Source organism: Odontesthes bonariensis, chromosome 21 (genome assembly GCF_027942865.1).
Source record: "Odontesthes bonariensis isolate fOdoBon6 chromosome 21, fOdoBon6.hap1, whole genome shotgun sequence".
Classification (NCBI taxonomy): Eukaryota; Metazoa; Chordata; class Actinopteri; order Atheriniformes; family Atherinopsidae; genus Odontesthes; species Odontesthes bonariensis.
Window position 1 is genome coordinate 3,918,950 of NC_134526.1, and position 23,092 is coordinate 3,942,041.

At 44.2% G+C, this 23,092-nt stretch overlaps 1 protein-coding gene across 11 annotated transcripts in view; it reads right to left on the reverse strand.

Moving 5' to 3' along the window:
• LOC142372105 (RNA binding protein fox-1 homolog 3-like) overlaps positions 1-23,092 on the reverse strand; it is a 616,940-nt gene that overhangs the window by 117,952 nt on the left and 475,896 nt on the right. For 10 of the 11 annotated variants that reach the window (XM_075454905.1, XM_075454908.1, XM_075454903.1 and 7 more), the window contains one exon: positions 22,142-22,251. In XM_075454905.1, coding sequence (XP_075311020.1) covers positions 22,142-22,251 — 110 coding nt within the window. Of the gene's footprint in view, positions 1-10,911; positions 11,811-22,141; positions 22,252-23,092 lie in introns of those variants that run through there. The other variant, XM_075454909.1, reaches the window with a different exon arrangement.

Sequence of the window (23,092 nt, forward strand, 5' to 3'; positions counted from 1 at the left end):
ACATAATAAAGGTTTATTATTGCTATTATATAAATGTGAAGTAATTACTTCTGAATTAATTATATTGAAAGGGAGAAAAACAGTGAACTTTTTATAATTCACGGGTCAAAAATGACCCATAAGACAATCTTTGCGCCCTAGTGGTGTACAGCCCACATGGAAACATAAACAAAAAGAAAGTGTGACTGTTTCTAATGATGAAAAGTCATAACATTTCAAGTTGGAAAAAGATAGTTTAAGGTATTTTTTCTACAGCTAAACATGGTAGTGGCTCACTTTTGGCCCGTAAGACAACAGGAGGGTTAAATATCGTATTGTGAGCCGAATAACGTACAAAATAGATTTTTCTGAAATAAGATCTTTTCAGTTACCAGAAGAAAAAAAAAAATTGCCCCAGAAGATGAAAGCGGCAGATCTGCATAACCGAACGGCCGATCAATACTTCTCAAAGTAAAATGGCAAGTCTTGATAAGGTTATTGAATTTTCTTTTTAATTAAAAAGCAAACCACTGGGCTCTCTGTCAAATGTGGCGGCGGCGGCGCTGATGGTGATGAGGAGAGGAGAGGAGAGGGCTGTCCATGTTTATATGTTCATCACTGTATGAAAAGCACTGGCAAGACTGTCGGCACATCATCAATCAGATGAAATTTATTTTCTGTTTGTTGTTTCTTGGGATTAAGCTGTCACGGAAGCCCTCAGATCCCAAACGATGACATTCGTGTAGATATTAATTCTTATTACATGTCATTCATCAGCTCATCAGCCTTCCTTTTTGTAAAAAAAAGAAAAACAACACATTTATTCTGATGTTTTCCAGCCGTGCGGCTGCTGATAATGCATCGCATCCCTTTTTGTTTCATGTAAACGTCCGGAAGTGGCACGCTCTTCTCCCATATTCTGGTCGTAAAAATGCATAATTTAAAACGAGCCGAGGCCAAGCTGTTCCTCGGCGCCGCCGCTTCGTATCACTGCGAACATCAGTGGATGGAAAACTCTGCTCCCTGGAGAGAGCGCCATTACATTCAATCGTCAGCCGCTGGATAAAACTCATTCCACTCCGCACAGTGTCTGAATGGCTCTATACGTTGTGCAGAGGCCGCGGTGTGATGGCACAGCGTGTCAGAACCAGACTAAAGGACTCTTAGAGCAGGTTAGGGCGCCGCACAAAGCCACAGAGCGCTGGGGCAGAACGGCGCAGGCGGTGTGGCCACAGCTGACCGTCCTCACACCGCCTGAAGGACCCCGGGTAAACAAACAGCACACAGAGTCACCGCTCTCTGGGTGGTCCACAAGCCAAGTTGTTAACAACAAGATAATGTCAGCTTCTATTTTTAGAGGAATCAAAGAGTCTCCGGCTCTTTTAAAGCATTAATTCCCTCCCGTTTAGTTTCCCCCTTCCTGTTCCTGAGGATCAACACTGGTGGGTTTGATTAAAAAGCGCCGAGGCTGCATGTTTGAGGACTCTTCTTCACTTTAAACCTACAACCGTCAGATTAAAAATGGATTGTTTTAGAGCTTTTAACATTATTAGTAATGCACAATATCTCATTTATGCACCAGGCCCAACAATTAAGTCATTTATCGGTGTCTAATGGTCCGTCTTCCCCTCATCCGGCTCTCGGGGGGCTTAGGCTAATTTAGCATCCAGTGAAACCCTTTATGGAGATTTTAATTTCAGGCCACAGGTGCCGACCAATCGGAGCAGACTTGTTATTTTTGGGGAGGGACGGCCTCTCCAGCGTCCGTTCCAGCGTTAATAATGAACTTTATTTACCTTTAACTGACCGTGATGGTGGCTTTACAGCAGAGGCTCAGAGTATCCGTCGGATTCCTCTTTGATGACAACAGGAGACGCCAACAACTCTGCGACTATTTTAAAGAACAAAGGCCTGAAAATCCAGCTGCAGACGACCTGTAGTTGTTTGAGAAGAAGGTGGCTGCATGGAATATAAGATCAGCTGTTGGTGTTGTTGCTCACTGGACATTTTAGACATTGTCCTGCTTGTGTTTGCACTGAAATTTCTTGGTTTTTTTCTGGAATTGAGGAGGGAAAAAGGCCCATTTTCTTTAAAAACTTAAGATTTCTATCCAAATTTTTTTACAAGCAAAAGATAAATCTCCTTGGTTACGAACACTTCAGTGTAAAAAAATGAAATGAGTATTATCCACACATAAGGTGCAGATAAATTGTATATTAAGAGTGAACGAATCTTAATCTCTTAGTTAAATTCCATAGAAAATAACTATTCCTCCGGAGTAAAAACTCTTGATTGGCCACAGAGCTGTGAGATATTTTATTTATTCTTTCATTTGTAAAACAGCTCATTTGCCAGATAATGTTGCACTCTTTGTCTGTGGATATAAGACGGATCACCTGCATGTGACCAACCAATCAGAGGGGAAGAAGACTGCACCCTGCAAGTATTTACTGAAGAATAAAAGAAATGTTGAGTTGAGTTTGATGCCCAAACATGCATTTTGTTGCAGATTCGCTGCACAAACTACCTCCCGCCTGTCAGGGGTTAAAGCACAAACCACAAAGAGAGAAGTAAACAAATAGATAAACAAAGGCCAGCAGCGTTTGGCCAGAGCCTTGCTATCCTCTCACCTCCATTCACCGGTGCATACGTGTATATTTTTAGACTAAAATGACAACGCTGTCACATTATGCGGCTTTTTCACTTGGAATTATTTATCAGCAGGAGTGCAGTCATCTTTACGGGCCGGCCGTTTGCACGCTGCTGAATATTTCTGTTTCTAGTTGGGGGCTTAAACAGGAGCTTTGACCAGCTCTCCCAGGCGTAGGAAACAGACACCGGTAGCTACAAATACACTGTACAGGAGGTTATATAATGATCATGAAAACTGCATGAGAACCAACACCAGCACCCACCCCCCCCCTCAGAAACAAACACTTGAAAATCACACTGACAGGTGCACACACACACACACACACACACACACACACACCATGAGAGGCCAAGCCTGACATGAGGTGAGATGAAGTAGCGTTTCTCATCATCTGCCGAGCCTGGCTGTGTCTGACCCGGAGGATGGAGGTATGCCCGGGGCTTGGCCTCGGGACCCGGGCACCCAGAGCGAAAAAAAGGGGGGGGGGCCTCCGCAGAGACTTATAAAGTCCCAGCTACAATTTACTGGGAAAGGCTCAAATTGTGGTGTCCAGTGGCCGCAGCACAACCCTGCTGTCAGCACCACTCTTATTTGCTTCACTCCCTTTGACACCGCCTCTCGATTAGGGTCATAAATTCCATGGAATCGGTCAATAACCTATAACACTAATGTCACTCTCCTGCCATTAATTTTACAGCCAGTGTGCCACACTGTTTCTTAACCCCCTTTTTACGTGACAGGGGGGGGTTATACTGGCTGGGATTGATTGAGAAGAGTATATAACAAGCTCTGAATAGAGCCTTTGCACTCATAAAAATAAACACATGTATGAAGAACACCAGTGAAAAGACTTTTTCCTCTTATTAACATGGCAGAAACACAGTAATATTCAGTGTTTTCAGCCCACTTCTGCCCTGACATGTCAACTTTAAAGTTAGGGATTCGTATTTAAAGTGCTCCACATAGCTCCCATTCGCAGGCATTAACCCTCTGAACCTCGAGCTGTTTCTGGGCGTTCTCTTGTTACATTTCTACTCTCTGCGGGCTCATTTTTCACTGCGGTATATAGTCCTGCACCTTCATGGGAAAAAAAAGCAGCTTCTCAGTTTTGCTGAGGAGTGCAGAATTTCCTTCTTTCTTTTTATGGCGTCTTGTTAGTGTTTATTTGAAATAAATTTGAAAGACACCCGAGTTAAACATGTTGTTCGGGTTCAATTTTTCTTTAAAGAGCCATAAATGACAAATGATGCATTGAAGGACTGATGGAAAATAGAACATTTGATGCCTTTTGGTGGGTAAAACACAATAAATAAAGAGAAAGCTGCTGGTGGGGTTCAGGTTATATATCTGGAGCCCTTGGTGGCTCCATCCTCCTCTCTCTTGACCTGGTATGTCACATTTTTCTGTTTCTCTAAATGCACTTAAAGTGACATTGTGTCTATAAATAGCAGAACCAGCGGATCAAATGCACAGCACATATATATATTACATTGCTCTGTGCACAGTGCAGACTCCCCCAGGTTAGAAAAACCCTTCAAATTTCCCCCCAAAGAGGAACAGCGTTTATTTTATTTGTGTTTCATGAAAGATTGGGTCCTCGTATTGAATCTAATTTGTCCTCACTCAGCTCCCGCTAATATATGCTAATATGTGCAAATGGTTATGCTTGTATGTAAATAGAAGTTGTATAGGAACACAGCTGTATACAGAGTAATAGTAAGTGCTCCGATGAGATTGTTTTATATGAAGGTAACTGAGGATCTGAGAGGACAACCGATTCATAGCAGAAGATGCAGAGAAGCTTCCAGAAATGGTATTTTTACATCTTTTACACCCACAAACAATTTTCTGTTTGAACAACTAGAGTCTAAAATAGTGGAAAGCACACAAATTACATTTATTGCTGCGAGAGAGAGAGAAAGCCGAGGAGGTTTTTCTTATCATGCGTGGCAGGTTGCCAGTGGATATGTTGCTGCCATTCTCACAGGGGCCTCCCCTCCAATCTTTTCCGTATGTGAGCGTTGACACTTCGGGGCATATCTATGGCACAGGCGTGTTAGTGGTGCACACGCCTTCTGCAGCAACGCAGCCGTGGAGGATGAAGGACTGCCATGAGAGACTTCTGGAGCTACTGACAGCGCAACAGGCCAACCGCGAAAAAAGTCGAATAAATAAATAGGGCTGCAAATATAATTACCAGCATGTGACGTTTTTGGCTTTGGAAAAGCTCATTTAAACGGAGGCTTGTGTTGGAGCACATTCTGAACTGAAGGATGGAGGAATCGGTGCTGAGAGAAGCCGTTTCTTCCCTCAGATCAGTGGAACGGGGACATTTTTAGGCCACGCTATCTAAATGTTTTTTGTGTTTCTCCCGGGCTAAATGACACGTACTGGGGATGCTGAAAACTTGCTTGTCCTGCTGTGAGAAGCCAAAATGAGGCTGTTGCCTATTTTTAGGTTTTAACACTTGGAAAATATGGGGCAAAAGAAATCTTTGAACTTTAGCTCCAGATTCTTTTGTTGAAGAAGCCGTAATATCTTAATGATTAATTTATCGGGTCGTTGAGATGCAAAAACGTCGAAACACTCTGCATAATCAGACGTCTCGGTGCATGCGAGGCACACGTGTTCGCTGGCTCAGTCAGAGAGAGGAAAACAGATGATATCACCTGGTGTTCTGGCACGTTAACGTGCACTGGCACCTTTCCATCCCTCGCTGTTCTGCCGGTGAGGCTGCGCTGCTCCGGCTCTTTAAGGGTCGCAGAACGTGGGCTGCAGTTAATCACGAAATCTGATTTTTATTTTATTTTTTGTTGCCTCCTCTGGACTGCTTGGAGTTGAATTGACACGGAGCCTCGACAGCGGCAAAGGCAAAATGGCCGCTCGCAGTAACAGCTCACAAGCCCCTGGACAACCTGAGGCATGGCCATCCAATCCCACATCATTAAGGCTGGAGTCCTTTATTGTGTTGGAGGCATTAAATGGTGCGCTGGCTACAGCCCTGAAGTCACACTCCACTAGGAGAAAACAGCAGAAAAATAACGGCACAGCTGGATAATGACTTTTCCCTGGGAGGCTGACCATGTGTACAAAAGTGCTAATGATAGCAGGTGCAATAAGCGAGCGCGAGGCTTTTACTGCGGCCGGATTTATTTTCCTCTGCTAAACTCACCAGTGATTTCCCCCGTGTAGGTGTCTTTCTGTAGTTTAAGAACACCTACCACCTCCTTCTTCTCTCCCTCCCCCCCCTTCCTGTATCTAATCTCTTTATCAGCTGTGCAGCTAATATCAAAGAGGACTGTGGTGAGAAAATCCTGCAAGTAAAACCTGCTGTCAGAGCCCTAATCACAATTAGCCGGGCTCTAGACCCATTAGCCCCAAGGGGGAAGAGACCAAAAGCTGACAGAATTATTGCTAAAACTACTGATTGAAAACGATCCCACAGAGAACAAAGGGAGGGGGCTTTGGATTCCCCCCCCGCCCCCAAAAAAAAAACTCCACTGCTGTAATTTTACTGTACGAACTGGCACTTGAAAAGTATACAATTTCACAACCCAATGAAGTTGCAAGGATCTCATTGGTGTTGGTGGTTAAAGAGATAACAGGTTTCCTGGATGTACCGACTCCGCCGCTTCCTCGACTTTGAAGGGGAGCTGATGTAACAGCTCTGCTACAAAGGCCCGCGTGCCTTCCAGATTATAAAACATTAAGCTGCGAGTTAACGACTGATTGCAACAGCCCGTTACTCAAAAACATGGCAAGTAAAAAAGGGGGAGCAACCACTCGCAGACTAAACAACCCCACGTGACGCCGCCCCTGGAGTGAATCACCTGCAGCGGGAGCCTTTCAAAGAACCTCTCACATTTGATGTTTAAGCCCCCAAACTGTTGGGGTCCTGCCGGGAGATAGAAGTGTCTGAAGTTATTACAGCAGTCGGGTAAAGTGTGTGGCGGCGCGGTCCTGTAATGGGGGCCGAGAGCCGGCCAGCAGCAGCTAATGAAGGCGTCTCGGCGAGTACTAAAGAGTCTACGTGACACGACTCCCGATTCGCCCGTCTGAGGACACAGATCAATTAATACATTAACAAACGATCGCCGGCACTTCATCTTGCAATATGAAACCGCTCGGCCTGGACCGGCTGCCCTGCCGTCCAGAATGGCTGATCAGCTCTGCCTCCCCACGCCGTTCGTCATGAATTCCAACATCCTCTGCCACAGAGCCTCAGAGGCTTCTTCCCCCTGCTCAACACATCACACGCTGTACATATATGCAGCAACCAAAGAAAAACCACAAGCTCCTCTGGAGAAAAGGCTTTAAACCAGCAGTCTGATGCAGCACAGATGACCCGATCCTCAGAGCTTTGACTGAACGCCTGCCTCCACCACTGTTAATGGCTTCGGCTCCGTCGTTAGACGCTTTCCTGCTAAATAAAAACAAAGCTTTAATGCGGGGAGAAACACGCCGTGCGAGCAGCCTGCGGCACACTCCAGTGCGTCCGTCGGTCGGTCGGTGGAAGTCTAACGTAAAGCATTGCTCCTTGCCATGCCATATATATCCAGTCTCCCCATTACCACCATCTCTACTCGACAGCGAGGGCCCTGCACTGCTAAATTATTCATCACACTGAGGGGAGGACAGAAGCATGCATGGTTTCTCCACTCCATGCCTCTTCCCTTTTTCTCTCTGTCTCTAATTCAAAGGAACAGCCGGGTGGAGAGAATGATATACAGGCCATCTTTCCATCACTCTGTGGCCGTCCCAGGAAATGTCGCCTCCACTTCCTCCAATTACCACAGCGGAGCCCAGGCTGGCTGCTCAGGCCGAGCCCCGTGCCAGGCCAGACGGTGGCTGACTCGCCCGCCGCGCATATGTGGAGGGGAAAGGTGGGTGGCACCCAGGGGCCCCATGCATAACCTGGGACGCCTTTGTATACACATTCATCTATATCAGTGGGCAACAGGGAAATGTAAGCCAAAGGTAATTGCCCTGGATAAGAACATCTGCTTGGTGAATAAATATTCTAATGAGGGGAGCTTGCAGGTTCCCCAGACTGATGCACGGCTGACAGGCCTCCGGTGGGACCGCAGGTAATGCTCACCACCTGCAGGTCGAACGGGAGGCGGTCGCACCTTCTTCTTCCAGCTAAACGCTGGCCGAAGACATCTGTGATTCTGCACAAAGCTGCAGCTCCAATTCTGCTAAAAACCGGCAAACTCCTCCCCGTCACTGCTTTGACTTAATGACTTTAACCTTTTATTTGCCTTGTAAAAACAGTCCATCACAAAGAGCTTCTGGGCTGGTGGAACTCTCAGTTTCTTTTCTTCGCTTTCGTTTAAGGCCAGAAGCAAACTCGTGGCCACCGCAGTCCTCCACGTAGTAGTGAACTTCCTTTGCATTCTCAGGTTTGCTGCTCTGCTTCTCCTTCCTCAGACTCAGTCGTTGCTATTCTTACACAAATCTTCTTACACACTGGAAAAAATGCCCCTCCAAAATTAAGTAAAAAAACAGCAAATAAAAGACGTTTTTGTTTGAAATAAGCAAAAAAAATCTGCCAATGGAACTAGTGAAAATCGGCTTGTTAAGATTTCTTGAAATAAGATGTGATATTTAGGACTTTTGAGATAAAAGTGATCTTGAAATTAGCTTAAAAACCTCTTCAAATGTAAAAAAAAAAGCTTGTTTCATATGAAATCCGACTCAAAACAATTTTTCAAGACTTTTTCACTTAACAAGATATTCCAGATGTATTGTCTTCAAACAAGTCCCTATATCTGGCTGAAATGGTGCTTGTTAGGCAGTTGTGTCTTATATTAAATGTAATGAGATACTCAATGAGACAAATATACTTGGCAAGATTTAGATTTTTTCCAGTGCAAGCAGCAGACCTCATTTTCTCTGGTCTGAATATTCGTTCCCTTTATCTTTAAACGACGGGTCTTAATGTGGCTTCAGTGTAAGTACTGATGTGTTATACGAGTAAATATCTGTGACTGCAGCTGACCCGAGCTGCTTCCTGTCCTGTTCAGAGAGATTTGAAATCTCAGGGTGTTTTTCTTCCTTGTTAAATAAAGGTTAAGATTCAAAGAATGAAATTAAGTCGGAGGAGCAGGACTCCTCCTCTGTGATTAAAGAAAAGGAGCAACACTGACGCATTTCTGTTTCTGTTTAATGATTGGTGGGACATGTTTTCACTGCATCGTCCACATTTAAAACTTTTATTTTGGAGTCCATCTTTGCAGTTTTACCGCCGCAGACCTGCGACTGCGAGTCGGATTCTCAGAGCAGCGCACCAGGACTCCTATAAATACACTCCTATAACTCCTTTTCTTGACCTTATGATGCTTTTTGTTTATGTTTTTTTTGACGACTCGTCCAAATTCTCAACCGACTTTTATTCTCAGCTATACACTAAACCTCAAAACGAATTCTTTTTCTCTGTTTGAGCCTAAAAAAACGTAAAAATTCACGTGAAAATGCACAAAACAGGCCCCTCCAAGTAGAAAAGATTTGAATCAGAAGTATAACGTGTTGACTTCAGAAAGTAGGGCTCATGGAGACTTTCATTTAGCATGACTCTAATGAATTCAGGGATGAACCTTTGAAAACAATCACAGAGGCGATTGCTGCTCCACTAATGCGATGAGAATAAACCGGCTACAGTATACACGAGGCCCACTGTTCCAGTGATGAGGCTGCGGGGTTGTAAACTGTCAGCATCGCTGCCTCGCTCCACCCAGCCCGCATCCGTGTGTGGTCATCACTCCGACTGGCTGGAGGGGGAATTTGTGATGAAACCGGAGGAGGAGAAAGGTGAGCGGCATCCTCGCAGCGCACCTTCAAAGAGGCCAGAAGACAGTGATGAGCCTCTCTCAATGAGCATCAACACCCAGGAGACGCTCCGAGACGAACGCTTCGAGTATCAAAGAGGCCTCAGATGGAGCGCCGCCCCAAAGGCAGCCAGCGAGCACCACATCGCCGGATTATTTTCCCGTAGTTATGAAATAATTTGGAAATCGTACCCCTTCCTGTCACTTCCTGTTAGTTTGGAGGCACAAAGCAAACTTTACAAATGGTTCAAATAAGAGCTCATCTCTCCACTTAGAGCAACTTTGGCCCCAAAACATCCTTTCCACCAGATATCTGAGCTTTGAATCGATACTCAGTGCTGCTTCATTCGTAGCGTGCAAAACATACTTTAGTTATTCATGCTTTGTTTTTCACATCCAAGTACAAGAAAGTGCTTCAAGTATAAAGCCATTTATAATAGATTCATCCACGTGAAGTAACCCCCCACCCCCCCAAAAAAAAAACCCCCGATGCTCTCTCTCCAGAAATCTGAACTCACGATCAATAGCTTCACACACACACACACACACACACACACACAGTCTGCAGGAGAGACATCTATAACTGCATTACAGCCCAGGCTGTTTACAGGGGCAACTCTGGAAATATTCATTCACTTTGTATTTCTGCAAAGGTGCAAAAATCAAAGTTAGCAAAACAGCGGAGGATTAAAAATGATCTGCAGCGTGCATGAGTGAGAAATGAAAAAGGAAAGAGTGCAAATGGAAAAAGCAGCCAGCACTGGGCGGGTATTGTTGTGGTGAGAATACAAACCACCGAGGAGACAAAACCAATCTGACTAATCACACATGATCTCAAAGAGAATTAATCAGCAGCTCTGGTTAACAATCTGTAATCATCCTCATTCTGCGCTTAATGCCGTTTAATTTATGAAATTCTGCCTGACTTATATGTAAAGCAAACGAAAAACAACAACATCTTAAAGCCAGCAGAGACCCAAGAAAAAATCTGAACGTGTCCCCGAAAGACCCCGGAAAGCTCATCCTGGAGGGATGCTGGTTCAGACGGCCGACACGCTGCACGCTGGATAGTTTGACAGTCAGAGGAAGTTGAATAGCAAAGCTTGTAAAGGTATTAGCGTTGGTGATAATCACAGCCCGACATCCTCTCATTTAAAGGCTGAACAAGTCTGTCACGTAAACACAGGCCTCTATAGCTGCTGGCTGCAGCATCAATAAAACACATGGAAGTGGAAAAACCAGCAGCTCTGCCCATGCATGTGGGAGGTGCAACACCACACACACACACACACACACACACACACACACACACACGCTGTCAAACTCACACTGCATGAACATATATATTTATTATAAGGACTAAAACACGCTCTGACGCATACGTCACCAGCCATTCTGCACACCAGCTCCCTGCCCATGCCTGATATCCACACTCTGAGCTCCGGTACTCACCCAAAAGTACATCATCATGTTGGAAGCGGGGCAGGTGTGGGCAGGCGGGCGCAGGAGAGCGGGGCCGAGCACTGGGACCAGTCCAGCCAGTGTGGGAGTCGGGAGGAGTCCGAGCGCGTGGACAGAGAGCGTTACTGGTCCCTGGTCCTCTGAGGCAGCCCTGCTTCTCAACTGTTCAATAGGGCTTGACTTGAGGTTTTACCCCCCTTCTTCTTCTTCTTCCTCTTCTTCTTCTACAAGCGGCTTGTTCGTCAGTTAATTTTTTTAAAAGCCCCCCTTTTCTTCCTTCTTCTGAGCCAACACAAGAAAGAGGGGGAGAAAAAAGCAGACGGGAGAAAAAGGAAAGCGAGCTGGGGAGGTGTTGTAACCTCTTTTTTCTTTTGACACTCTTCCACTCCACTTGCCTCTCCACACCACTCACTTGGAGATTCTCCCTCCCTCCCTGTGTCTCTCTCTCTCTCTCCCCCCTGTGCCGTCTCTTATTGGTGAATGTGAAATCAGTCGGTACGGCGCCGAGGCTCAACTAGAGCAGCAGGAGCAGCAGCCTGCGCTTGACAGCTGCCTCCAGCGTTCCTCCACCGGAGCTGTGTTGCTCTGCATAGAGGAGTGCGCCCAACAATCCGGGATCCTGCAGACGGTACTGTAAAATTCAGCGTCCCGGGGAGGAGGAGGGGGGGGAGGGAGGCGAGAGAGAGGCGGGAGAGGGGGGAGGCAAGAAGGCAGGAGTGGCGGCGGAAAGCTCTGCAGGGAGGAGGAGGGGTGAGGATGAGGGGGGACTGATGCTGGTGATAGTGGAGGACTAACAGATCGCTCCTCTTTCTTCTTTTCACTGTCTGTGACTGAGATGAGTTTCATTGAAGTTGTGGCAGTTTTAGTTCGCTGGAGAGACCAAGGCGACGCTGAAGGAGAAAAGAAATGGAGGGGATCTCAGAGAAAGAGTGGCACAGACATCTGGGAGGCACAGCCTATTTTTTTTTCCACTTGTTTTCTACTTTTTAGCTGCTCGTCTTCTTGTGTGTTCGCTCTTTTTTTTATTTTTATTTGCTCATAGGGTTAGTGACCGGGAGGTTGGGGGGTAAAAAAAAAACCCTCCTCCAGGTGATGTGTTGTGGCAGATCAGAGGCCAGATGAAGTTGGTGTGAAATACCTTTGTGTGCCAAGCTATATTACATTACATGCTTTAGTGTGTTTTCCATCTGGCGGCTATAAAGGAGGGAGGGGAGAACAGGAGCGGGGGGGGGGGGGGGAGGCTTGGCTATCTTCTAGACAGCACTGTAACAATGAGCCTGCCTCAGCAATTTTCAAAACATATCATCAATACACGACTAGGAGCTCACGCTTTTAAATATTAACCCTGTGGCAGCCGGGGCAGGCTGCGGAGAGCTCGAGTGGTTTTGCGGCATCCTCTGGTGCAGGATCGTCCAATAAAAGGCGTCCTGGGGGATGAGCTAATTTGCTGTAGGATCCTAAAGAACATTTGCCTGCTATAGAGAACGTTGCCGTAATGAACAGAGCAGATACATTTCAGGTTGTGTTACCCCGTCGGTAATTGCCACATAAGGAGGCAGAGTTAGATTTGCAGCTGGCTTTGAGCGAATTGATACACAAGGGGCCTCATTCGTATGGCGTAACTGTCATCTTGAATTTATCACCCGTTTTATTTCTCTTCCCTCCTCAGAAAAGCTAAACCGAATGGTTGAAATATGATACGGCGGCGAGTAATTCTGCTCAGATTCTCCTGTTTTAGGAGAGCAGTTCACTCCAGGAGGAGGGTTTTAATCGTGTAATTCTAAGCCCGCCGGTGTGGCTCGCAGGCGCATTCCCAATCCGGCATTTCCTCCGTTTTTTAGACACACACTACAACAATCTCTGCACATTCGAGCCCCTTCCACATCTTTAAACATGTCCACCACAACACCATGGATTTACATTAGCAATCACAGAGTGGATAACCTCCCCACTCCTCCATCAATCTCTGATGGGAAATAAAAATGAAATGCACTTCTCAGGCAACTCAGATTAAAGATCACGCTTTTATCAAATCCTGAAGTCTATTTCAAGTCTTGCTCATAAATAACTGAGGGGGAGAGACGGAGGGAAAGAAGGAGCGTGGAGGCTAAGAAAGAAAAGAAAGAAGGGGGAGACGAGCGGGGGTGTAGACACAGCATCGTGGTCTGGAGCTCAGGGCGCTCGAGGTTGGAGAGGATTAGGAAAGAAGGTAGAAAATAATAATCAGACAGCATTTATGCATCAAATAATTTCAACATCTCCATTCCAGGAGTTTCATTCAATTACAGATGAAAATGGAAATTAGGTGGAGATGGTGGAGAAGACCTGATGTGATCCCCCGCCTGCTTCCTGTCACCTCTCTGAGCTGCACTTCTGCCGTGCTCCACACTACTTACCAAGAACACGAGTGGCTCTGCCCAACCATTTAAGACTTCCCACCATAGTCTAGACACTCCCCAGAGACCCCGCCATCCATTACAAAGATGGAGCTTTCAAAGAGAAGAGGAAGCCGAGGCCTCACACAGTGCGTGTTTGGCCTAAAATGTCCGTCTGTTTCCGACTCTCACCGACTTCCAGATCTGCCGTCTTAATATTTCATGACCATCTCGCCTCTTTTTCTGTGGCGTGCTGCTACTGGCAGAGCAACTTCTGTCAAACTACGCTGGGATCTTATCATTAGAGAGACTCCAGAGGAGACTCAGGTTCTCACTCTCATCCCCTCAAACTCCCTGTGGAGCGGCGGGCTGCGGTTATGGCCAGTTCGGCCTTTTGTCCTCATTCATCAAACGCTCCGGCCGGCCTCAGCTGGTGCGAGCGCCGCTCGGTCGGCTGAAACTCAAAGAAGGACGCCGCTCCATCCCGAGTGTCTCTCAGGTTGGCTTTTCTCTAATCACACACTTCACTTTATGGAGTGACCCGCTTTACAGCTGCGCGACAAGGATACGCCGCCATACTCGTTTTATCTCTTTATGTGTCTTCATCAGCTCCACAGGTAGGTATTGACGTTTCTATACGACATACATCAACCTCAGGAAACCGCATCATGAAAGGCTTCACAGAGGGAAACAAGAGGAAAAAAAGACGATGCTTCTGTAACCCGTCTCACCTCTGATCCCTCTGTTCCCTTCAAAGTTTCTGCGTGCAACATTTTGTTTGTTCTATTGGCAAAAATGCAGCGTAATATAACCCTTTAACAGATAAACTTCATCGAAATAAGAATACCGTAAATTCCGGACTATAAGCCACTACTTTTTCCCCCAGGCTTTGAGCACCGCGGCTCATAATATATGTTTTCTTTTCATGCCACCAAAAAAATTTCGATCAATAAAATTAACGAATAGTTCACAGTAGTCCAATGAAATCGTACGATAAATCAAACACACTTGCACGACTAAATTATTGTAAATCGGTAATTTGCACTCGCCCTCAACATGGAAAAAAAACGAAGAAATGCATAAGATGCAGCTTTTAAATTAAAGGCGATCAATGGCTGTGTTCGAAACCGCCTACTTCTCCTACTACTCCCACTACTCCTACTAACTTTAACTTTTTTTAAGTTCCCGGATGCATACTAGATTCTCCGAAATGTTGGGTATGCATCATGAGGTTACTACTCATACTCAAACTACCCAAGATGCAACGTAACGTGACGTCGCCGATCGTCATTTCCTGTCAAAACGGCAGTTTCAAGCTAGCTACAACGAGGGTAGGTTCACTTCCTGTTTTCAAAACAAAAGCACCAATTGTATGGTAATGGCTTTCCCTATGATAAAAGGCAACGGGTATTTTATTTTGTGAAAATAACCGGAAGTGCGTTCCTCACTGCGGCTAGCTTTAGTAGCGCCGAATTCGTGGGAACAAAATTGTAAACAGCCGGTTTTTGTCAGGTTTTCAACACGTTGGGGATCTAAACGACTACTTTCTCACCTGAAAATGTTTCAAATGTTGCTAAAGTTTACAGAGTTTAGAGCTTAAGGGAAATCAGCTTCAGGCCGGCTGATTTCTGCTCGGGCAGGAGCGAAATGCATTGTGGGTAAACGCTCTGCATACTGTCTGATCAATGAGAATTCAGTATGTAGTATGCGGTTTCGAACACAGCCCATGACTTTTCCTGCTAGGCTACTGTCTTTTTTTTTCTTTTTTTTTTAAACCATCGGTGTCACAGGCACTGTTCGGGGGTAAAAAAAAAGCTTTTGCAGTATGTATTCGTTTATGTTACCATACGCATTCAATTAGAAGTTTAAAAATCCTCACATCTAACATCTGTGTAAATATCTCATATTACAATGTGGACACCCACAGCCTATAGTCCGGAATTTACGGTAGTTTTGTTCAAAGACCTCATCTTCCTGCCATGTTGCTTTAATATATTACCACAGTAGCTCAGATTTAAAGGGGTTAGTGAGGTCAACTACCCACTGACCATGTCCTAAATTACAGAACATTTACGACACTTAAATAATGTGCTTTAAACGCAGTCGTGCATCCAATACAAACTGTTTTGGGGAACTGGAAAAGCATGAGACTATGCCAAAAGTTGGTAGCTCACCTGCAAAATCAATAAATCTTCCATTTGATTCACTTTTCCTGTCATAACATATAACTAACTGTGTTTTTATTGCAAGACCTTTGCAAGGGACCAGGGCCTAAACAAAGTACCTGGGACATGTTTTCCCTTTAAGGTTGGATCCCAGTTCATTTATCAAGTCTTTGTGTTTCATACTATCAGGCCCAGAAATACCTGTGCCTTTGTGGTGGGGCTTTCAAGCGCTTTCTATTTTTCCTCCTTAAGTCCGATCGCTTTTAATCACTGTCACAATTCACAAAATCCAGCGGCTTTAAGTTGTACTGCAGGATTGCTACGTGCTGAAACTCAACATTCAAACACAACCACTCGAGTGCGTTTCAATCAGCTGGTGGTGCGGTCAGCTTCAAAGAGAATGAGGAAAGCGTTTGGCACGAGCGAAACAATGAATCAGAGAAACAGCAGTTATATTCTAAACCGCAAAAAGAAACGCCCACAACTCAGCACGGCCCGGTGGGAAGGTGCCACCTTGCTAGATTTTGCACGAATGCAGCCACATTATTACTGCTCTGCTTTTTTACGTCGTAATCAGTCCTGCAGCCACAAAACAGCAGCAAGGAGAGCGTTAAGAGTCGCTTTTAGTCAAAATACGGTGCATGTTTTAAAATGATAAACATGTATTTAAACATGTTAACACAGCAAGGTGCCTCCAACTGGCTCCAAGACTCAGGAAGGAGGTCGAAGTACACACAACTGAGGTTGTAAAATTCATCCAAAAACATTAGCAGCTAACATTAGCTTGTTTTTAGGGGGAAAACGTAAAGCACCCATGCATTTATAGTTGTCTTCATCGTAGTGAAAGAAATCGTCGATTCTGTGCAGAACACGAGAGATTTTTCACATTTCAGTCGGCTGCCTGCCTGGGCTGTGACTTACTGCAGAAACTAACCGCGTATAAAATAACAGGAAACTTAATTCTGCATCTCCAGCTTCCTCACACAGCCTGCATGTTTAGCCTTGAAAAGGGGAATGTTTTGCATCCATCCCTGTAAGATATCATTAAACATCATTCAGCACGGCCCGGTGAGAAGGTGCCACGTTGCTAGATTTTGCACGACTGCAGCCACAGTACACCTTCTGCTTATTACTGCTCTGCTTTTTTACGTCGTAATCAGTCCTGCAGCCACAAAACAGCAGCAAGGAGAGCGTTAAGAGACGCTTTTAGTCAAAATACGGTGCATGTTTTAAAATGATAAACATGTATTTAAACATGTTTACGAAGCAAGGTGCCTCCAACTGGCAGCAAGACTCAGGAAGGAGGTCAAACTACACACAACCGAGGTTGGAAAATTCATCCAAAAACATCGAAAACAGCGAGTCTGCTCAAGCCAGTGAAGCTGACCAATCAGAGCGGGCCTTCTTAGCTTGTTTTTAGGGGGAAAACGTAAAGCACCCATGCATTTATAGTTGTCTTCATCGTAGTGAAAGAAATTTGAAGTGAAAAAGAGATTTTTCACATTTCAGCCAACTGCCTGCCTGGGCTGTGACTTACTGCAGAAACTAACCGCGTATAAAATAACAGGAAACTTAATTCTGCATCTCCAGCTTCCTCACACAGCCTGCATGTTTAGCCTTGAAAAGGGGAATGTTTTGCATCCATCCCTGTAAGATATCATTAAACATCATTTGTAAGCATACATTACACTATACACAGCAAATCGCCCATCTGGTGATTTTGGAACTCAGTGTCGGGGAGACAATAAATTCATTGTATGCCTCCGCACATAAAGAATCCCACTAAAGTAATGCCTCCGTGTAGACATCCAAAGAGTACATTAAACATGGCCGTGTGCACAGACTGTATGTAGTGTTAATAATGCAGTGTTTACATCTTGGCATTGAGCAGTCAGTGCTGGCCTAGGGATACAAACTGGCAGGGCTGTGCGGTAATTAGGGGCTGTGTGTTGGGGATGTGAAGGCTCGCAGCGTGTCATGCTGATACCACCGCTGGGCCGGCCTGGTGTGTCGGAGGCAGGAGTGCTACATGGGGCCACACCTTTCTGTCACAGCGAGAAGTCGCACCTCTCGCTTCAACAAGCGCTCCCGCAGACTCAGAGCTCAGTCGTGAGTCTCACGTTTGAAAGGGGATGTGAGGGATGCCAGCTCCATGACAGCGGCGGTATCTGTCCTCTCAACATGAGCAACACGTGTGGTCTGTGTTCGTTCATTCATTCATATTAACCGTGTTGACTTTTCCAAAGACATTGGAGCATTTTGAGACCAAACGAGTAACCTTAAATGTGTTTTCTCCTCCGTGGAAGCTATTTTTCATCCCTTGTTTGTAGCTTGTTCGTGTCAGGTGCTAATTATGGTTATTTCTGTCGTTGCATGCTGAGGTCGATGTTAGATCCCCGCTGCTCTGTCGCAAAGGCTGGAGAGACACTAATAAACAGAACTGCGGTGCTGTGCAGAAGTCTTGAGCCGTCATTCGTTTCCGTTTCCTCTCAAACATTCAGACCTTCTTCTAATCTCTTAAAGTGGTCTCCATCACTGGTTCTCCAGCTTTCTGAAGGTCTTTCAAAGCTTTTCTTTGGACATTTTCTGCTTTTTCACTCATTTTCAGTCCAGAGGAATGTGTTTTTTCTTTGTTTAAGGTACTTAACTCTGACCTATGAACCATTCAGGCATTAAAAAGGCTCCTAACTCAAGGGATGAACCAGTGTCGTGTCCACACATAACAGACAACTTAGCAAAGAAGCCATTTTAAACTGGATCTTTAGGCACTTTGTTCCCATTTCTTTAGCTGCATCTATGAAAAACAGCAAAGATAACACAGTTTGACAGACAGAAAACAGGATTTCTGCAGCAACAAGGTGATTCCCAAAGAGCTGTTAGCTGAAAACTTTGCATATCTCAGCATGGTGTGCATCATTTGTTCCCATTTCTTTAGCTGCATCTCTGAAAAACAGCTTCATAGATTCAACTTTTTTGTACATTTACGTTTAAAACTGCTTTCAGTTACCAAAAGAGTCAAATTAATATATGAAATTCAGTTTAAAAAAAATCCTAATCCCAAAAAAATGAATGTTATCACGTCTAAAAGTAGAAAAGTAGGAAAAAAAACAGACAATAATAAGAATTATATGTTATACAACATCAAGAAAAGTGAATGAGATTCATTTTAAAGCTTAAAAAAGGAATATAAGATATAATCTAATGACTAATTGTGGAACAATTAATATAAATGAAATGATTAAACTGTTTTATGCCTCCAGAAATGAATAATCTAGAAGCTCTTTGTGGGTTTTAGATTGGAATTAAGATTTGTTCCCATTTCTTTAGCTGCATGTGTGAAAAACAGCAAAGATAAAACAGTGTGACAGACAGAAAACAGGATTTCTGCAGCAACAAGGTGATTCCCAAAGAGCTGTTAGCTGAAAACTTGGCATATCTCAGCATGGTGTGCAGTGTGTCCTTAAAACATTTGAGGAAATTGGACAAGTGGAGGACAGAAGAAGAAGTGTCAGGCCTAAAGAACTATCTCCAGCAGATGAACAGGATCTGAAAGTGATGTCCTTAAGAAAGAGGAAAACATCCAGCAAAGACCTGACACAGGAGCTGAGAGATGCATCTGGACCTTCAGCTGATCCATCTGCTGTTGGCCCAAGCCTCATCAGAAATGGGCTCCATGGAAGGGTGGCTGTCAGGAAGCCGTTCTTAAGGAAGGGAAACAGGGAGAAAAGGCTGAGCTGTGCCAAAGGACACAAGAAGTGGGCTGAAAATCAGTGGCAGCAGGTCTGATGGAGGGATGAATCCTCCCCAGAGCCCGGAGCTCAACATTACTGAAGCAGTGTGGGTTTTCATCTGCACGTTTCAATAATTCTCTGGACTTATGGCCAGTTTTCCTGGTAATGTGTCGGGAAAAGAAAGGTTGCTCAAGACCTCTGCACAGTTCTTTACTTTTGATGCAGGAGACAAAAAAATCTCAAGTCTCGGCTGCTTCAGAAGTCTTTTATTTATTTATTTTCTCCATTTGATTTTTGTTTTTAGTTCTTAGTTCTGGTGTTTTTTTTCCCCAAAAAGTGAATATGTGAGATACAGATAAAAGCAGGTTATACGAGCACAAGAATGGCTTCTCCATGTTCTGGTTTGACCGTTTTATGTCTCTGAGACGAGGAGGTTCGAATCTTTTTGTAAAAATGCATAATTCATGAGGGAAAAAAAAGGTTTAAAGACACACCATCAATTTAGTACTGAGTTCTAATAAAATTGGATGACTTGCAAGAGACAGATTAACAAGACGGTAGTTAAAGTGAAAGCAGCTAGCGCTGATAAGTGCGGGCAAAACTCCAGAAAAAGCTGGATTCTACATCTCCCATGCTGCATTGGATCTTTCCAACCCGATAAAAGCGTTTGTGTACGTTTCGTTTTTTTTTTTAAAGCCAGACTCACTGTTACTTATAAAGCAGGAGAACGAGGGATGCAGGGCAGCATCGTCACCGGGTTCAATCCAACTGATTGAGCAACAACTCGGCTGAAAATGAATCCGTTCTGTCAGGTTCTCACAAGATCCAAGCCAAGTCACGTGCCCGTTCCTACCTTTAGTCCACTTATCTCTCCAGATGAAATCAATGCGCACATTTGCAACCCTTGAGCTGCAGCGACTAAGACAACCAGAAGTCTGCTGCTCTGTGCCGTTAATCATGTGTCATCTTGTTAGTGCAGAGTCTCTTTGGTCCCACGAGACCCGCTGAGAGCGACATGAAAGCAACAAACAGCGTTCTTCTGAAGGAAAATGAAACCCCTGACATGTAAAATAAGGATCTCCCAATGAGATCGTCCAATCATCTTCATTTAAACGCCTGGATTAAACTAACAGAGAGGTATTTCATCAGCGCGCTCTTGAACGTTGTGCCTCCTCCTGCTGCAGTTTAACGGCACCTGAGTGGACAGTTAGTGCCACCGGGTGTTTATTTCACTGTTTATCCTCGAACATTTGAGCAGCTGCATTATGACGACCTTTTATTAACATTAGAGCTGTGCATTTAAACAAAGCTGAGCTCCCACTGATGGCATCGGCAGATTTTTAGCTAAAGTTAAATTGAGACCAGTTCCTTCGGGGGAAATTATTTGTTGGACTAGGTCAAGGAAGCTACCACCATCCATCTAAAAAGCCATTTAAATCTTTGGTTTTTTTTAGCCATAATAAACATTCTAGCTGAATACCACCCTGTTATGTTAACTTTCTGCTCCACAAAGGGACTTTTGAGCCATTATGTGTTTAATCTGGAACCTCTGTTACACTGGAAAAAATGCCCCGCCAAAAATAAGTAAGAAAAACAACAAATACGAGACGTTTTTGCTTGAAATAAGCAAAAAAATCTGCCAATGGAACTAGTGAAAATCGGCTTGTGCAGATTTCTTGAAATAAAATGTGATATTTGGGACTTTTGAGTTAAAAGTGATCTTGAAATTAGCTTAAAAACCTCTTCAAATGAAAAAAAAAGCTTGTTTCATGTGAAATATGACTCAAAACAAGATGTTTTCAAGACTTTTTCACTTAACAAGATCTATTGTATTAAAACAAGTCCCTATATCTGGCTGAAATGGTACTTGTTAGGCAGTTGTGTCTGATATTAAGTGTAATGAGATAGTCAATGAGACAAATATACTTGGTAAGACTTAGATTTTTTCCAGTGTACTCGTGGTGTGAGATTCATCATTGTCCCATCTCTCAGACGCATGTTTCAAAGCCGCTTTTGTTTTCATTAGTGCATGGATTATATGAAATGTACATTGCACGGCACAGGCTGCAGGATCTCAGAGTCCCGAGGAGAGAAATCCAGAAGCTTCACCCCACACGCCACATAAGCAAACCCAACTGGAATCCAAACAGCCTCTTGCATCTCTGTTTGACATTAATTGATAATCAAACAAGCCTTCACATCAGACATTTATGAGATCAGCTGAATTATCTATTTAATGTAACCCAATTATATGCAACCCTTGTGCACCAATCAACACTAATTCCTGACTCATAAATGACAGCTACGGCGACAGATTGAATCAATAATAAACATTGATGAAAACTTGCGACCCGCTTGGAAACGGGGTAATTAACGGGAAGAAAAAGAGCTGTGTTGGATTTCTTCTTCTTCGGATAAAAAAATAAAATAAAATTAAAAAAAAAAAATCGCTGTGTGACTCTCATGGTTTCTGCCGTTGTGCTGCAGCTGCTCATCTTCTATCAGCGGTTAGAGAGAGTCTAAAACCAACAGTCAGTTTCCCACAGACATTTATCATTAAATCCTAACGCAAGCACCTACTGCCCCAGCTCTTAATTGAAGTCTTGTAATTTACAGTCCTACCTAGCTCCAGATAGATGATAAGGAATCCTGGTGTGGTTGCAAAAGAATCAATGTTATGCCTCAAATGGGATTTCTTCCTTTTCTTTTTTTTTTTTTTTTTACAACACAAGATGCTCAGATGAGCTGGGTTTTCCTCGGCTTAAATCTACAACAGAGGTCGGGCTGTCACAACCTGCACGCCAAGTCTTAACTTGCAACCTTCAGAAGCCGCCCTTTTACAGGCTTGGGGGAATTCCACACCCGAAGCCTGTTGGATTCAACACAACCGCGTGGAAATCTTTGGACAAAACGCAGGTAAGTGCGCACAGAGGGGCCCAGCTGCTCTTACCAGTCTTGTAAAGAGGGGCACTCCCAAATGCCAGAGGTGATCGTTCAGCAGGCCGCTGTACACCACGTTCCCGAAGACAGCAATGCTTCCTGACTTACACAACGTGTTTCCTGCAGGGACACAAAGAAACACAGGCGGGCGTCATTGAAACGGACAAGAAGCAGCAAGGGGGCAACTGCATGTACTCAAGCAGCAACTCGCTGCTCAGAGAGGGAAAATATAGCAAATTCAATCAAAGGAAATCATTGTGCAGGAAGCAAAATAATAGAGAACGCAACATTGATTGTTATAAATATCGATTTCAGCTGTTTATTGACCTTACATGTAATGACAAATACTCATAGATAGCTCGTCTGAAATCAATAAAGCAACACAACTGAGGCAGGCTGAGCTCCACTTCTAACAAAAAAACAAATCAGGTGCAGAGAGAACAACTACAAGCATCATCTCATTAAAGCATCGATGCTCCTGAAACCTTTTTCTGAGTCCGAGTCTGCTTTATCCCCACCAGCAACACCTCCAAGCTTCGGTTTTATATGTCAAGTGGTTCCAGAGAAGACGGGCAGCCATGACTGAGACCCATCTTTGGGTTTTCATCCAACCACATTCTCTTTTTTATTCTCCGTGTTGCTGGAATTCACCATCGGTCGCTGATAAATAAGCGGCTGATATTAAAACCGGCTCAGTTTGAGAGTTAAAGTTAACAGCAGCTTTTAATTCCCATGAAAACTGCTCCCACACTGGAAAAAAATCTCAATCTTACCAAGTATATTTGTCTCATTGAGTATTTCATTACACTTAATATAAGACACAACTGCCTAACAAGCACCATTTCAGCCAGATATAGGGACTTGTTTTAATACAATACATCTGGGATATCTTGTTAAATGAAAAAGTCTTGAAAACATCTTGTTTTGAGTCATATTTCACATGAAACAAGCTTTTTTTTTC